We start from the raw sequence: 16,473 nt of genomic DNA on the forward strand, positions 1-16,473 counted from the left end.
ACATTTGACAAATTGCTGAAGGATGCATATGGGCTAGCATGAGAGTGAGAAACTCCTGAGGTCACAATCTAATGGGGCCCCCCATTTATTTATGGGTTATATTATTCATGGGACCCAACCCAACCTGGTTCTTACAGTAAAGAACTACCAAAAAGCGAGGGGGAAATGCTCTTATTTCTGGCAGGGGAGTGTAGTGTTGGAGAGAAAAGAGAAAGGTAAGCATTTGGAAACATTGTGAAATATTCCCAGAGTTTTTTCCATAACAGAAGTCTACTCAATGGGAAAAGCCTACCAGAGTATTATGACCCATGGGAGAAGGCAAATTACCCACTACAGCAGCCCTCTCTAGGCTTCCTTTCTCATTGATAGAGTGGATCAAAAAGCCAAAACTTTGAACACTAGTGAACATCAAAATCCAGGGATATAAGCCCATTAAAAGATGAATGATTAATCATTTCCCTTCCCCTGACACCTTGCTATAATATTGATATCTCTGGTGTAGGAACAGGATCATAGCTAAGAAGAACTGCAAGGTATAGTTAGTTTCTTTTTTTTTTCCAAGATTTTATTTATTTATTTGACACATAAAGATCACAAGTAGGCAGAGAGGCAGGCGGGGCAGGGTGTGGAGGAGCTGGCTCCCCACTGAGCAGAGAGCCGACCCAGGGCTTGAACCCAGGACCCTGGGACCATAACCCATGCTGAAGACAGAGGCTTTAACCCACTGAGCCACCCAGGCACCACTGGTATAGTTTCTATGTAGGGAGATTTAGGGAAATTTAAAGACACTAGGAGAGACAAAAACAAGGACACTAAAGGAAACTGCAGCCTCTGATGTGCATAGCTACAGTAAATATTAAACATACCCAATACCTAACCAGAATAACCTAAGACTTCACATTACAGGTCTCTTTATTTCAGTTCTGATTACCCAGTACATCATGTTTGGCTTTCAAAGAAACCTTACAAGGCATGCTAAAGGCAAGAAAAAGCAAACTCATCAGACAAACCAAGTATCAGGTGCACATTCAGATATACCAAATTTCAGAATTATCATACATGGAATCTAAAATAACCACAATTATGATGTTAAGGGCTGTAATGGAAAAGGTAGACAACATATAAAAACAGATGATGCATGTAAGCCCAGAGAGGGAAATTCTATGAAAGAATCAAAAGGAAACATTAGAAAAAAAAAAAAAAGCAGTATGACAAATGAACAATGACTTTGATCGACTCATCAGTAGGTCCATACAGGCAAGGAAAGAATATGTGAGTTTGCATATATGTCAGTAGTAACATTCCAAACTGAAATACAAAGAGAAAAAGAATTTTCTTAATGCTAAAATCTAGAATATCCAAGAACTGTGTTTCAAACTATATAACAGATATATAATTAGAATACCAGAAGAAGAAAGAACAGAAAAAAATGTTTAATAATGGCCAAGGAGTTTCCAAAATTAATAACAGGTTAGTGACACATTGTGGAAGTTCAGAGTACACCAAGCAGGGAAATATTTAAAAAGTCCATACCTGGACATATCATATTCAAATGATAGGAAAACAAAGGATAAAATTATGAAGGAATCCAGAGGGAAATAGAAACCCTACCTCTAGATGAAAAAAACATAATTATGACCTATTATTATAAACCATGAAAGTAAGAGATTGGAGTGAAATGTTTACTGTTGAAAGAAAAAAACACCAATCCAAAATTTTATATCTAGTGATATTATCCTGCAAAAGTAAAAGAGAAATAAAACTTAGACAAATAAAAACAGGGAATTCATCAGCAACAGACCTGCCCTGAATAAATGTTAAAAGAAGTTCTTTGTTGAGAAGGAAAATAACTCATATCTCCATAAAGTAAAGGAAGAGAAGGAATGAATGAAGGCCAAATAAAACTTTCATTCATCTTATTCTCAATTGACCTAATAATAACAATAATGATAATGTGTTCAGTGATTATAGTACATGAATAAGTGAAATGAGTGGGATCAGTGGTACAAAGGACAGGAGGAATTGGACACTCCTGCTGCACTATCTATGAAGTTATATACCATTATATGAAAGGGGACTTAGAGTTCTTGTAAATGTATATTACAAACTCTAGGACAACCACTAAAATATTTTTAAACACAGTAATTGATAGACTAACAAAAGTGAGAAAATAGAATTACATATAATGCTTGTTTAAAACCAGGGGAAAAAAAAGAAAGGAAGGATAGGTATAATGAATAGCAAATAGTACGGACAAGGTAGAGATATTAATCCAACTATATTTAAAAATCACTAAATGGAAGTGGTCTAAATTCACCAATTAAAAGAGGAGACTGTCAGAGCACAGAAAAAAACAAGACCCAATTATATATTGTCTATGAAATGCTCACTTTAAATATAAAGTACAGAGAGATTAAAAACAAAGACAGAAAAAAAAAATATCATGCTAACACTAATGAAAAGAAAATAAGAGTAACTCTATTATTTTGGACAAAGAAAACTTCACAACAGGAAAATTATCATAGGTAAAGAAGAGCATTACATAACAGTAAAGAGGTCAATTCCCCAAGAAGACAGAACACTCCTGAACAGGTACACATGTAAAACATAGTGTCAAAATATGTGAGGCAAAAACCACTATAATTGCAAGAAAAAATGGATGAATCCACTGTTATTTTTGGAGATTTCAACATCCCTTGTCAGAAATGGGCAGATTCCACAGGCAGAAAACCAGTAAAGATATAGTTGCCCCAAACAACATCATCAATCAACTTGCTCTAATTGACATTTATAAAATACCTCATCCAACCACAAAATAGACATATTTCTCAAGTTCACATGGAATGTTCACTAAGATGGACCATATTGAGGACCACAAAACACACCTTAAAAATATATTATAGAAATCACACAAAGTATGTTTTCAGACCATCATAGAATTTTCACCAAAATACCTTATTGTCATCTCTACCAATTTTAAATAATAATGTCATTTTTGTTTATGGTTATATGTATTTATTTCTTCTCCCCATGCTACCTAGTCATTTAGTAGTTGGAACCCTTATGGCTTCATTATTTAGATTATAAACTGTTGAAATTAAGCCCTGTATCATTTCCTTACTTGACTGGCCTATGTTCCCTCACTGATGAATCACTCTTTGGCCCTAGACACCCAGTCCTTTTCTTCCCATATGAGGAGTGTTTGCCAGTAATGACAGCCTTCTTTTCCTCTCATAACCTGCATCCACAGCTTCACCACTGTCTCTCCCAAAGGAAGGTACACTTCTAGCCTGCCCCACTTCACATACCTTCCCTTGACTGCAGGACACATGTTTGTTAAGAAAAATCCCCCCCCGACATATCTTTGAATTTCTGGAATTGTTTTTAAATAGAAAGTATGGTCTTAACTGTCCCTGAGGCCCTTAGGACTCACAACTATAAAAACATCCTTTAACATCTGAGCAAGATAAGCGCCACCCAAAAAAATTTCCAGGCGAGAAGGAGTTGTAAATATGGCACATTGAATTGATTTTTCAAACCTGGCCTTGTTCTAAAAGAGGCTGAGAAACTGATCCCAATTAAAGGAAACTAAAGGTACACAGCAACTAGATGTAGTACGTCATCCTAGACTAACTCCTGTAAGGAGGTTTACACACACACACACACACACACACACACGCACGCACACACACAGGACATTACTTAAATTGATAAAAATGGAATTTGAGTGGGAGATTAATTAAAAGTTTTGCATCAATGTGAAATTTACTGAAGGAGATAACTGTGGTGTCAGAGAACATTCTTTTTAATAAGAAATACACTATGGAGGCACCTGGGTGGCTTAGTCATTAAGCATCTGCCTTCAGCTCAGGTCATGATATCCAGGATCCTGGGATCAAGCCCTGCATCAGGCTTCCTGCTCAGCGGGAAGCCTGCTTCCTCCCCTTACACTCTCTCTGCTTCTGTTCCCTGTCTCATTATGTCTCTCTCTGTCAAATAAATAAAATCTTAAAAAGAAAAGAAAAAATACACTATGAAATATTCAGGGAGAAAGTGTGTGATACATGAAATATATTCTCAATTATTCAAGAATATATGCATAATTTTCCTATGTGTATATGTGTCTTCCTATATAGAGAGAAGGGGAGGAGATAAGGAGAGAGAGATTGTAAACAGGTCAGAATCTTAATAGGAACATCTGGATAAAGGGTATATGACTTTTCCATCTATGGCTTTTCCATCTATGCAACTTTTCCACAATTTTATTTTCAAATACATTTAAAAAATGAATTTAACCCAACCTTTGAGATTTCTGACTTTGATTCCAGAAGCTACTACCTCCACCGTACTCTGACCCCAGATGGGTGCAATGCTAGCTTTAAAACAGTTGTCTCGAGTTCTGTCCAATACAAGAAACCTGGGATCCACTCTGCACATTTGAAACATGCTGACATTTCAACAAGGTTTTACAAAACTGGCAAAGAGCACCCCAACTCAAAAAAAAAAAAAAAAAAAGATTTTAGAAATTATATGCAATATAAAACAAACAACAAAGAAGAATAATTCAACATGTTTACTAACGTGGAATCCCTAATTTCTTTTATCTGTAGTGCCACCAGGTTGCTCGTCTTCTGGGTTTTGCAGTGTGAATGATGTGCCAGCACTTTGTTTGCTTTGCTAGTCAGTTACCAGTCCTCCACCAGATTTACATCTTCCAAAAATGTGTTGACAACTTTCGTCCTTTATGTGTTAACATCCTTAAGCATTTATTTTTAAATCCTTTACTTATTTTAATAGCTTTATTGAAATACAGCTCACATACCATAAAATTTACCCATTTAACATGTATAATTCCTTGATTTTCAGTATATGCATCACCACAGTCAGTTTTAAACATTGTCATGACTTAAGAGAAACAAATCTGCAACCTTTTGCTATTCTTCTTCTCTCCCCTGCTCCCTCCACCTCTAAGATGTACTACTTTCTGCTTCTAGGTTTTCCTATTCTGGACATTTCATGTGAATGGAGTCATTTGTGGCCATTAGTGACTGGCTTCTTTCATTTAATGTGTTTTCAAGGTTCATCCCTGTTTTGACATGCATTGGTCTTTTTTATTCCAAAAAATATTATATCTTAGGTATATGTTATATTTAATTTACCCATTTCTCAGTTGATGGATGTTTGAATTGTTTCCATCTTTTGACCTTATAAATAACTATAAACATTTGTTTGCAAGTTTTTTTGTAGACCTATGTTTTCATTTCTCGTGAGTATATACCAAGAAGTGGAACTGCTGGGTCCTATGTTCACCCTATGTCTAACATTTTGAGCAACTGCCATACTGTTTTCTAAAATATCTGTACCATTTTTCATTCCCACCAACATTGTGTGGGGGGTTCTAATATCTCCACATTCCCACCAGCAGTTGTATTTTTTTATTTTAGCCATCCTTGTGAGTGTGAAAGTTTGGCAAATATTGATTTTAATTTTAATTTATCTGATGCTTAATGATATTGAGCAGTTTTCATCTAATCTTTTAACCATTTAGAGAGAGGGAAGTGTTTGATCTACTTCATTTAAGGTGAAACACAGTAGTTTATTTGAAATGTAACAGGACAAATTTTTCTTTAAATATTTGAAAACACATAGTTTCAAGTCTTTAACAACAAATACAGTGTTCTTCTATACTTTTTGCATATTACAATCACTGAGTGTTTAAGGGACAGTGAAATTCTGCCCTGAATTTGCTCCGTAAGATTACTACTTCTGTGGGGTTGAGGAATTCACTCAAATGGCTCCTCAGGGTTGACTATAAGGCAGAGCAGAACTGATTGCCAAAACCTCTAAAGCCCAGTGTCTTTTCATCACAAATGCTGCATACACCTGCTTTGAATAAGTGTGTAGACCAAGTGATAAATATCAAAGAAATGTGAGAGCTTTGACGTGGACATATTGCATATATCTCAGAGATGGATGGCAAAATGTTTAAAGGGACTTTTGCACTTTAATCACAGTGTATCACACCCACCCAATGATAACAGTGCAAGTTAGGTTACGGATATGTCAGAAGTTATATTGTTCTATGTGCTCTTGGACATGTTTAAACATTTCTGTAGTAAAAATCATTAAAAAAAAAAAAAAGATGTTGGGTGCCTCATAAGGACAAGGAGGGGTCAGGAGGAGACGTGACAAGGGTAGATCAGTCCATCAAGACTAGAAGTTAGCTCTTTCTCAATAAAGACATTTCAGAAAATATATTTCTTTTGAGATTGGGAAAGAAACCTCTTTCCATGTAATAGGAAGGAAGAGGAAAACAAGAAGGGGGAGATTTTTTTGGACAGATTTTGTTTTGTTTTGTTTTGTTGTTTTGTTTTGTTTTGTTTTGTTTTGTAAGAAACTCTGTCACTGCTTTCTTGCTCCTCAGTGAACTGTGGTCCAGCACATCTGCTGGACAAGTGAAGATGGCCTAAGTTTGAGGAAAGTAAAGGAAATTTGAAATCGATCTGAGGGCCACCTGGGTGTCTCAGTCAGTTAAGAATCTGCTTTCAGTTCACCTGATGACCCTGGTGTCCTGGGATTGAGTCCTGCTCCTTGCTTGGCAGAAAGCCTGCTTCTCCCTCTACCTCTGCCAATACTCCTGATTGCGCTCCTGCTCTCTCTCAAATGAAATTTAAAATAAATTAGATCTGAGAACACTGAGGAGAGAATGTACTAAGGAAATAGTGACCTAACTCCATTTATTTTGCTCACCTTAGTGGGACTTGGATAAGGATTTGTGGAATGAATGAATGATTTCCAGGTAGTGCTGGAGCTGAATTTCATGTGGCATCAGTAGACTCAGTAGTGAGTAGACTCAGTTTTGACATGGGAGATTTAATCCAACAGTAATCAAAAAGGCATTTCTTAAAAAAGGCAGAGAGACAAGATTTTGCCAGACAGGAAGGACTGAAGGAGATTAGATGGGGTCTATATGTACTGGGGCCTGCTTTTTTGTTCTGTTTTGTTTTTTGTGTTTTGTGTTTTTTTAATTTTTTTAAAAGATTTTATTTATTTGACAGAGATTACAAGTAGGCAGGCCGTCAGAGAGAGGAGGAAGCAGGCTCCCTGCTGAGCAGAGAGCCCGATGTGGGGCTCAATCCCAGGACCCTGGGATCATGACTCGAGCTGAAGACAGAGGCTTTAACCCACTGAGCCACCCAGGCACCCCCTGTTGTTTTTTTTTTAATTGAAGGATGGCTGATGCAGTATCACATTAGTGTCAGGTATGCAACTCTATGCTGTGCTGTGCTCACCACAACTGCAGCTACCACATGTCACCAGATAACGCTGTTACAGTACCATGGACTCTAATTCCTATGCTGGATTGATGCTTTTTACATGTTGGTTACCCGACAACCCATAAGTTCTACGTTGGAGAATGAGAAAAGGAAGAACAAGGCCTTACTGGATAGGCAAGAAGTGGAAAGTGTATGATGTGGAGTAGAAAATTTAACAGGGACATATAAGCTGGAAGGACAGGGGCATGAGGCAAAGGGACAGAATGTCAGACTATAGTACTCGGTGGCAGAAGTATTCCTGGTAATAAGCTCTACAAGGTAGTACAAAGTGCACTGGATTGGCCATAATGGACCCTAAAATGAGATTATGTAGGAACTGGCAGGCTGGGTTACTGGCTGGTCTGTCTGCATAGATGTTAGAGCCTCCTGTACCCCCTCCTTACCTCTTTAGGTTCCCTGCCTGGGGTCCCTTCCCACATATTGTTCCCCTCAGGGCCTCCACAGCATCAAATCTGCATTCTTTCTGTGACCCCAACATTCAAATAGTGTAGGGTCAATGACAACCTAAACAAGAAGCTATAAGTGTGGTAGTGAGAGAGGTCATGGACACCTGGTTTTTGTTTTAGCCCTGAGCATTCGTGAGACTGTCCAGAAGACTACCTCAGGTGTTCTCTAGCACAATCCCCTCATTTTGAGTCCCAGTCTGAGGTGGAGTTGCCTTCCCTCCAGAGCCCTGTTGTAAGTGTGGGAATGTGTACTGTCTTGGCCAAAAAAAGCACTCCATTGAGTTCCATGATAAGCCCCCAAACATCTCTATCATCCTGGTACACATTCTGGAACCCACCTCAGGTTCATAAGTTGCATGATTCTGGGGAAGAGCTACCATGGCTCCACTAAGGCCGTGAATATTGAAGGTGGCATACCGCCATCCTAGCCATAGTAAAGGCCGCATCTTATATATTGTCATCTGGTGTGGATGGAAGGCAGACATCAAGATCACCTTCCCCCAAAGGGGATGCCATGCCTGAAAGCCTGCAGGTATTGCTTGCATACTCAAGGAACAGAGCCATGACTTTTTGGTATAAGGCATAGGTAGGCTGTGCCAGATTCCAGTCTGCCTCAAAGTGGTGGTGCCTGGATCAGAGTGAGGAAGGAGGGGAGCGTGACAGGGTCCTGAGAAGGGGATGATTAGGCAAACTTTTGTTCCTCCAGCAAGGTCACTCTTTCACTTTTCATTTCTTGAAAGGTATCTTACCCTAGAAGGTGGTAGCTACCTTGTCAACATTCCTACCACTAACAGCTAAGTGATGCTTTTGTTCTGCAAAAAAACATCCTCAGTCCAGCAGCCTGAAGAAACACCCAGGAAAGGGAAGCACTTCCAGTGGAAACCTCATTGTCAAGTTTAACTGACTCACAGGACAGCATCGAATCTATTCAACCCTACCCCATCCAGCCCAAGATCAACTCAAACAACACCTCTTCCCCCACCACCAAACACCTCCCCCACCAAACACTCCCATTCAGAGTTTACCCACCTGTGGGATCCTCTGATTACTGACCTCTGTATGATTAAGCTACTGTAACACAATAACAGTGAAGAAACAACTGGGGCTTAATCATTTTCTGAAAACTATACCTGTCTTTGATCCTTCTCAGATATAGAAGACTTTCTGTAAAGGGTGTAAAAAATTCAGTGAGGGGAGAGGTGTGAGCTATTACACATTTTCAGTAAGGCTAAGCCATGGGACAGGAGCCCATCTCCCAAACTTCATCAGGGAGGGAATGGGCTTTTGGGGGCTTTGGGGGTTACATGATACATATTTCTCAAGAGCTTCAGGAGATTGGTCACCTTTTAGAAACCAAAGGAAGCAATCAGTAACAGCAGGAACTGAGTTCCCCAAAACCCATGCTCCCAAGACAGTACACAGAACAGACATCAGTATTATTAGGGAAATATTTATTCCTCACAAGCGATTGTTTTTGTGTAGGAAATGCCCCCCAAAACCCTCTCACTGGAAATTCTGGAGAAGGGTTTTCTGTCTAAAGAGTAGGGACACATCTCTGCACACATTGCCTTCAGGAGTCGTGAGAGTGGCAGGAGGCCACTGGGCAGCCTGATGCCCACAGGTGGCATTTGCATGGGGCGCAGTCTCCCTGTGTGGCATGGAGAGGGGATACTTCTGACATGGTAGCTGGTCCTTAAATGCCACAACTTTCTGGGGCTGTCTCTCCTTGTTTCCAGTAAGGCCTTGCCCGGCAAAGACAGCTTCTTGCTGGCAGGACCTGGTATTCGTCTTATGGGCGGGAACCCTGTAGTTGAAAGGAAACCCTGGGACAGGCTGTACCTGGGCCTGCACTTGTGCTTTCTTCTGAGTTTTCCCAAACTTGGTTGGGGAGGGAATGGGCTACTGAGGGCAGGTGCTGCCTATTGCACGCCGACACCCCATTCTCTCCTCTTGGAACTTCCCAACAGCTGTCATGATTTTCTGAGTTTCAGGCATCCCAGTAAAGGCAGCTGTACCTTTAAGCAGGCCTCTGCTTTCCACAGATGATAGGGGACTAGGCTTCTCCTAGGAGTTTTCTTGCCTTTTGCATTTTATCCCAGGAGGAAGCCATTGCAAAAAAAATCCTTCATTTTTTTACTGAAAAGGCCTTCAGAAGGAAGCTGACCCTTCTGTGAAAGGCTTTCAGGAAGCAGCTGACCCTTCTGTGATAGGGTCTGGGAAGGCTGGCTTCCCAGCTCTACCGTCAATACCACATCCTAAGGAGGGAACCTCTTCTTCAATGCCACATCTTCAGTAGGGAACCTGTTCGTTCTCGGTTGGGATGTTCCCAGTCCTGCATCCCCTCCACTACGCTCTTGTGCCATGGAACCCAGAGGCCTCATGGTCTTTGCAGCAGATGGGGGATTCTTATTCTGGCACTTCCTTAAGACATGCTTAGGGACCCAGGGCTCCTGCTATTGTTTCATAGTAATTCCTGTGTCCTCTGGATGGACATGCAGCACCTGGGAAGCTCTCATGTCCCCGCGGGAGACACCCTGGGCAGGAGTCAGTAAGTCCTTATAAGTCAAACAATCTGAGGCAGGGGGCAGGCCGGTGCTTTGGGCTTGGGTCTGGCTTTGCTCCCTGTCCTCCAGCATAAGCTTTAACTCGTGGAATTGGTATGTTTGGTGGGATGGTGGTTTTGACTTGATGCTTATTCCCCTTTATAATTTGGGAGCTACCTGGCTTGTTGGTTTTCAAGAGACTAGGTTGTGATTGGTGTGTATGAAATTCCTTGGTCCTTAATATCTCCCTGGACTCTGTGGGCCCAACAGGTTCTGGATTCTTCATCATTATGCCTTGTTGCCCTCCTCCTCTGCTATCTTTGGAATTTGCACTCTTATCCTTTGGCTCATGTCTGGCCCCAACTTGCCTTGCAGGCAGATTTGGGGCCCATCTGTTGGCTATGGTGACATGTTTGACAGGTTTAAGAGTCTGTTTGCCATCCTTAGTTTTTGGAATATCCTCTACAAGCTGATGGTTGATATTAGAGGTTGATTGCCTCAGAATTCTCTGCTCTTCCTTGCCCAGAGTTGAGGTGGCAGGGCGAGGACGATCCGGAATGGGGGCTGAATTTACTGTTCCTGCTTTATCTCATGGCAAGATTTCAAGCTTCCTCTAAGGGAGTTGAAGCCCCCAGTTTTAGAATTTGCCACAGGAATTGTGTTGGTTGAGCAGGAAGGGCTACAAGGGGATGTGGCCTTTCTCGATTTAAAGATCTCTATGGATTCAAGGACCCTGGAGGGAAGGCCCCATAGCTTCCTCCAACAAAACTTTTAATATGGGCATCCAGCATCTGTTGTACATGAAGTTCAACAAAGGGAAGCTCCTGGAAGGTATTCAGGGAGTAGTCCTCAACCTCTGATGGTAGCAAACTTCTTTGTTTTAATTCAGTCTGGGATTTCTCAGAAGGAAGTGATGTCTGCTTCATTGTATGCCATGAATTATGCACAGTCCCAGGGAGCTGACCCTCACTGATTTCCTCAGACTTTTTGCGCAAATGTATTTTCAGGACATTTTCAAGTTGTCTCTGACCTATAGTCTCCACTGACACCGTAGAGTTTTTCTCTGATGGGCTCCTAAGTTCTTTCTCAGAATAGTACCCCATATCATGATCTGAAGAGCTCTCTAGGTCACTCAACAGATCATCTTTTGGCCATTCTCTGGGTTGTGTCCCTGATCCTTCAGGTCACCGTCCTCTAGCTGAAGCATTTCTGAGTCCTCGTCATTGACACTTCCAGTGTCATTCAATTTGCTCTGACTCTTAAGAGATACATGAGCGTCATGAAAGTGCTGCGACTCAGGTAGCTGTGGAAGAGTACTCGGATGTCTCATTAGTGAGAGAGACTCATAGATCCTGTGGGGAATGCCCCACCCAAGTTGGATGAGCCGCTTTCAAAGGTGACTCTCTAGTTTTCTCCGAGGCTCTTCTTTCAGAGGAAACTGTCCAGCAGGGACAGAGATTACAACTTGGGCCTTGGTGGCCTTGTGGCTGAGAGAAGGGTTAGGAGCTGAAGGACAATAGTCCTCCTGGGGTCTTTGGACTGCAGTGCATAAATCCCACACACATTCCTGTACCTTCTGCAACACGTTCCATTCCAGATGTTCCATTTCTGTTGATGGCAGACTCTCAGATTCATTCTGAGGTCTGTGAAAACAAGCTCCACAGATTTTGATGTCAGGTAGAGGACCAGATGGCAGTATTGGGAGTGGGGATTGAAGGTGGGCCTGGGGCTGGACATGAGGGAGAGGTAGGGGCTGGGTTTGAGGCAGGAGTTGAGGCGGGTTCTCAGGCAAGGATGGAGGAAGTGGATGGGGAACTACTGGGGATTCCTGCTCTGGGGAGGCATTCGAGATGTTATCTGAGGCATCAGCAGCAGGGAAGAAGGACCTGCTTGGAGTTTGGAGACCCCAGAAGAACTGGATGGGGGGTTGCTGTAAATGGCCCTCCTCCAAGGTTGTAGGATATGGGCGCTGCTGATGCATATGCAGCTCCTTTGATTGGTCTTTGCTGCTGCAGAAAGGAAGGGAGGATGCCAAATCATGCTTATCAATAATTGTTTGTTTTGGAAAAGAACCCTTTGTTTCTTCCCACCTGGGGAAATCACTCCTCTTTTGGACTTGTTTCTCTAGAAGTGCCAGGGCATCAGAGCTGAGAAGTGAGAGGTTACCAGGCACTACACATTTGGCTGCAGGGTCTCCCCTGGAAGAAGCTTCTGAAGAATGGAAGCCCAGAAACTCTTGATGGAAATCACATGGAGGCAGCGTTGAAGGGAAGAAGTCTTTGGCATGAGTTTGTCACCAAGGGAGGTCTAAAATTGACAAGCTGGAGGGGTCAATGCCTATGATTGTTGGGGCACAAGTAGACAACCCACCAGAGCTCTCTGGGGGTGAGCTCTCTGGAACAGGCTTCCTTGAGATGGAAATCGGTTTAGATGGAGTCACAGATAAATTGCAGTCTGGCAGTGGTGAAGCAGACCAGCTTGGTGGTGTGTGATGATGAGCAAAGATCTCAGTGGGATTCACCCTCTGAGACAACTCTGGCAAGGGGCTGACTTCTTGGGAAAGGGTAGGGTCCAGAGAGAAGATGGTATTTAGAGACACTGTCTCTCTTTGGACACTATGGTCCACTGAATGGATATGATGTGGTGGGACAGGAGGAAAGACAGGGGGCTGGGTTGGGAAATGGTCCATTGGGAATTTGAAATCCAAGGGAGGAAAGGGCTCTAGTGGCAAAGAATCACGCGGTAGTGAGGGTGGAAATAAATCAGCCACAGGGATCTCTGGGTTAGGTGAGAAGATGGAGGCAGATGTTGGGGAAGGCTTAGGTAGAGAAGCTGATATTAGATCTCCTGGAGGGACTGCTGAGAAGTCAGGGGAGAGAGTGAACGATGAAGAAGTCACACGAGCTGTGGAAGCCAAGGGGGTAGAATCTTCCAGGGACTGCAGGAACAGCAACCGATTGATCTCAGAAGTTGTGCTATTACACACCTCACAGGAGGGGTCTGGACATAACAGTTGATGAAAGTGGATGGTATCATGATGCCGGCCGAGGGGGCTGCAGGAGACAGGAGGTACAAAACTGCAGCTAGGACCAGAACAAGGGGAGGAGGACATACAGGAGTGACAAGGGAGTGGCCACCTAAAGCCTGCTGTCCCTTCACAGTGCCCCACCTTTATGACTTGACAGTGTACTCAGCAGCCTTCACCCCAATATCTGTTCCTATGGCAACCCCCTCCCATGGTATGACAGACTGCAGTGAATCCTGCAATTGCATAAAACGTGCTCTAAGAGGCAATAGGACAGAAGGGGAAAGAATGGTCACCTTCTTAAAACAGAGATCAGCTTCTGGGTCTCTTCCACTTCTCTTCGGTGGCATCTGTTATCTGGGAAACCAGGAGAATGGGTTATGTAGTGAAAGTAGAAACATAGGTAATAATACAGGAGTCCTCTTATGGGACAGCCTTGGGCTTTTGGACTATGAAAGCCCTAATAATGAATAGGTGAAGACAAATGGCCAATTAAGTGAAGCTGGTTAGTAATCTTGCTTCATGTATAAAGTACTTTCATGTAAATTATCCATGTGATGATCAGACCACCTCTGTGAAGCAGAGAGGTCAGTGGTTACTTCAGGGAAGACTCCTGAGTATCCATGATGTCACAGAGCTTTCACAAAGTTAGGAGACAGAAGTTCGGACTCTTGACATCTCACATGGCCATCTACTGGGCAGCACTCATTGCCCAGATCCATCACTGCTTCATGCTCAGTAATGGTCAGAGCAGGGAATCTGAGAAGGGTTTTGCACTCTGGTTGCATTTCCATGAGCCTCTCCTCTGAGGCCTCTGTTTTCTGAGAGGGTGTACCTAGTGCCTCGCCTCCTCAGAGATCATGGACTTGGCCCTCATGGAGAGGACAGCAAGAAGGATCAGCCTTGGAGAGCTCAGGTGGAATAAGCAGAACCTTACCTTCCAGAGTCCTACCTTTCCTTCTCCTCTTGGCTCTGCCCTGATGATAGAACAAAAATAAAAAGAATGAGGGAGGCTGGAACCTATGTCTTACTCTTCTCTCAGAAATGGAGACATTTTTTATCCAAGAAGACTAGGACTTTAATTAACAGAACTTTATGTTCCTTGCTTTTTTCAATTTTTAAGGTGATAAAATATTTTCAATATTTGCTACTTTGAAAAAGTCTGAGGACATTGTCTTGGAGATCCACACTTGGTATTCTCAGTCAGAAGTCCTTTTTTCAATGAGGACATAGAAAATGAAGCCCAACGTCACATCTGCGTTCCCTTGGGCAGGACCCTGTATCCTAGGCCACAGCTCAGACCCCACTCTCTTCTCAGAGGGTCAGTACTATTCTTCTCAGCCCAGCATGAAGGAAGGCTTGATTGAGTGATGCTTGACCTGGGAAAGTGACTCATGATAAAGTGCTGGGAAACTTTGTTCTTTTACACAGACCCCATATTCTCAAAATAACCCAATCCAGGACTACAGATTCCCTATGTTTGGGATTTTACCCAAGACCCTCCACCAAACCCAGATAGATTATGAGTTTCAAGTAGAAACCTTAGTCCTTCCTTAACCCTTCCCCTGCCAGGCCTCTTTTCCTAGAGGAATGAATGTCTGTTCTCTTAAAACTTCCCATTTTAGGTGTTTCTCTGATTCTACCAAACTCCTTTTAAAACCTGGGATTAAGGTGCTTGGATAGCTCAGGTGGTGAAGTGCCTGCCTTGGGCTCAGGTCAGGATTCCAGGGTCTTGGGATCTAGCCCCACATTGCACTCCATGCTTAGCTCTCTCTGTGCCCCTCTAGCCCACTTGTGCTCTCTTGCTTTCTCTTAAATTAAATCTTAAAAAAAAAAAAAAGAATAAAATTTGGGACTAGAAATGGAAACCATAACAATCTGTGTTGAGCACCATGCCCGCAAGGATTTCTTACCTATTGGGTGGATTTGGTTTTCCAAGTTGGAAATGGAATCCCCACCAGGTAGCACAGGAACAGAAGGAGCAATCCCAACCCACACAGGAAGGTGAAGTTGGGATCAGTCTCCAAGCATGTTGAGCCAAAGCCCAGACATGGTTTAGTATCACTATTCAGAAGTGAGAGAACATTCCAGTGTTTGAACTCCATTGTCTGAATCACAAGACAGCCTATACTGTGCACACGCTGAATATATATCCTCCCCAGGCTTACATCACAGAGCACTGTCACAAAGAGTTTCTGAGGGTGAAGGAGGGGATAATTGAATAAGGTGTGTCCACAGCCCCTCCCCACCTACTAGCTCAGAAGACCCCTCCATTCTCCTAGGTCCTTCAGGTCTGCCATCCTATTTTCCTACTCCTTTTCATCATTTATGAAACTTATGAAATTTTCTGTTGTTCCATGTATAAGTCCCCCTTTAATATTTGAGACCTTAACTTGGGTCTTACTAGTTCCATGACTTGAACATCTGCAAGACTACCTGGAATTTTTGCTTGTACCCTGATATTTACACTCAGGATCACATAGGTCCTCAGATACATCTTTCATATAAAATGTGTTTCCCTGGGACACCTGGGTGACTCAGTCGATTAAGTAACTGCCCTCAGCTCAGGTCATGATCTCAGGGTCCTGGGATCAAGCTCCACATCGGGCTCCCTGCTCCACAGGGAGCCTGCGTCTCCTGCTCCCTCTGCCTGCAGCTCCCCTGCTTGTGTGCTCCCTGTCAAATAAATAATACCTTTAAAAGAAAATGTTTGCCTTACACGAACCCAGATAGAGACCTTAATGTTATTTCACACTTAGATTTTTACATGTTGCACAGCATATTTCAGTTTTTGTTTTAGTCAGCCTTTAGTATCTTTAGTCAGAGAGGCTGACTCAATTAAAATCAATAATGCATTATTCAATAGTCCGAAAACTAAAATCAATATGAAACAAATTTAAATAATTAAACTTTCAAATGGTCTTAGGGATAACTCTGTAGCACTCATACTCCTAAAGTTAGTGAAGTTAAACTGCATAAAATGTTTGGGGACAAGCTAACACACATACACACACACACACACACCCTTTCACAAAATCCAGTATTTTTCATATTGAAGAATAAAGTGTTTTCTCCTTTTATTTCAGTCTTTCATAAAATATTGACCCCAGTTCTTACACTAC

The 16,473-nt window shown here is 42.3% G+C and overlaps 1 protein-coding gene across 1 annotated transcript; it reads right to left on the minus strand.

The window, feature by feature from the left end:
* Positions 1 to 9,230: 9,230 nt before the first annotated feature.
* On the minus strand, positions 9,231 to 14,322 carry LOC106004300 (spermatogenesis-associated protein 31D3-like). Its single transcript, XM_045085385.1, has 4 exons — positions 14,289 to 14,322; positions 13,648 to 13,708; positions 11,728 to 13,379; positions 9,231 to 11,503 (listed from the first exon to the last, which is right to left on the minus strand). The coding sequence occupies exons 3-4, from the start codon at positions 12,305 to 12,307 to the stop codon at positions 11,043 to 11,045; spliced, it is 1,041 nt and encodes a 346-aa protein (XP_044941320.1). The 5' UTR covers positions 12,308 to 13,379; positions 13,648 to 13,708; positions 14,289 to 14,322; the 3' UTR covers positions 9,231 to 11,042.
* Between the last annotated feature and the right edge of the window lie 2,151 nt (positions 14,323 to 16,473).

This window comes from Mustela putorius, unplaced genomic scaffold (assembly GCF_011764305.1).
Source record: "Mustela putorius furo isolate JIRA1106 unplaced genomic scaffold, ASM1176430v1.1 tig00000854_pilon_pilon_pilon, whole genome shotgun sequence".
NCBI lineage: Eukaryota > Metazoa > Chordata > Mammalia > Carnivora > Mustelidae > Mustela > Mustela putorius.

Bases quoted from the DNA above. Each gene is read 5' to 3' on its own strand.
- LOC106004300 (XM_045085385.1), bottom strand. From the start codon at position 12,307: ATGCATCAGCAGCGCCCATATCCTACAACCTTGGAGGAGGGCCATTTA. The intron at 11,504-11,727 runs GTCACCTTTGAA...GGTGACCTGAAG, and splicing joins GCCTCGGAGAAAACTAGAGA to GATCAGGGACACAACCCAGA.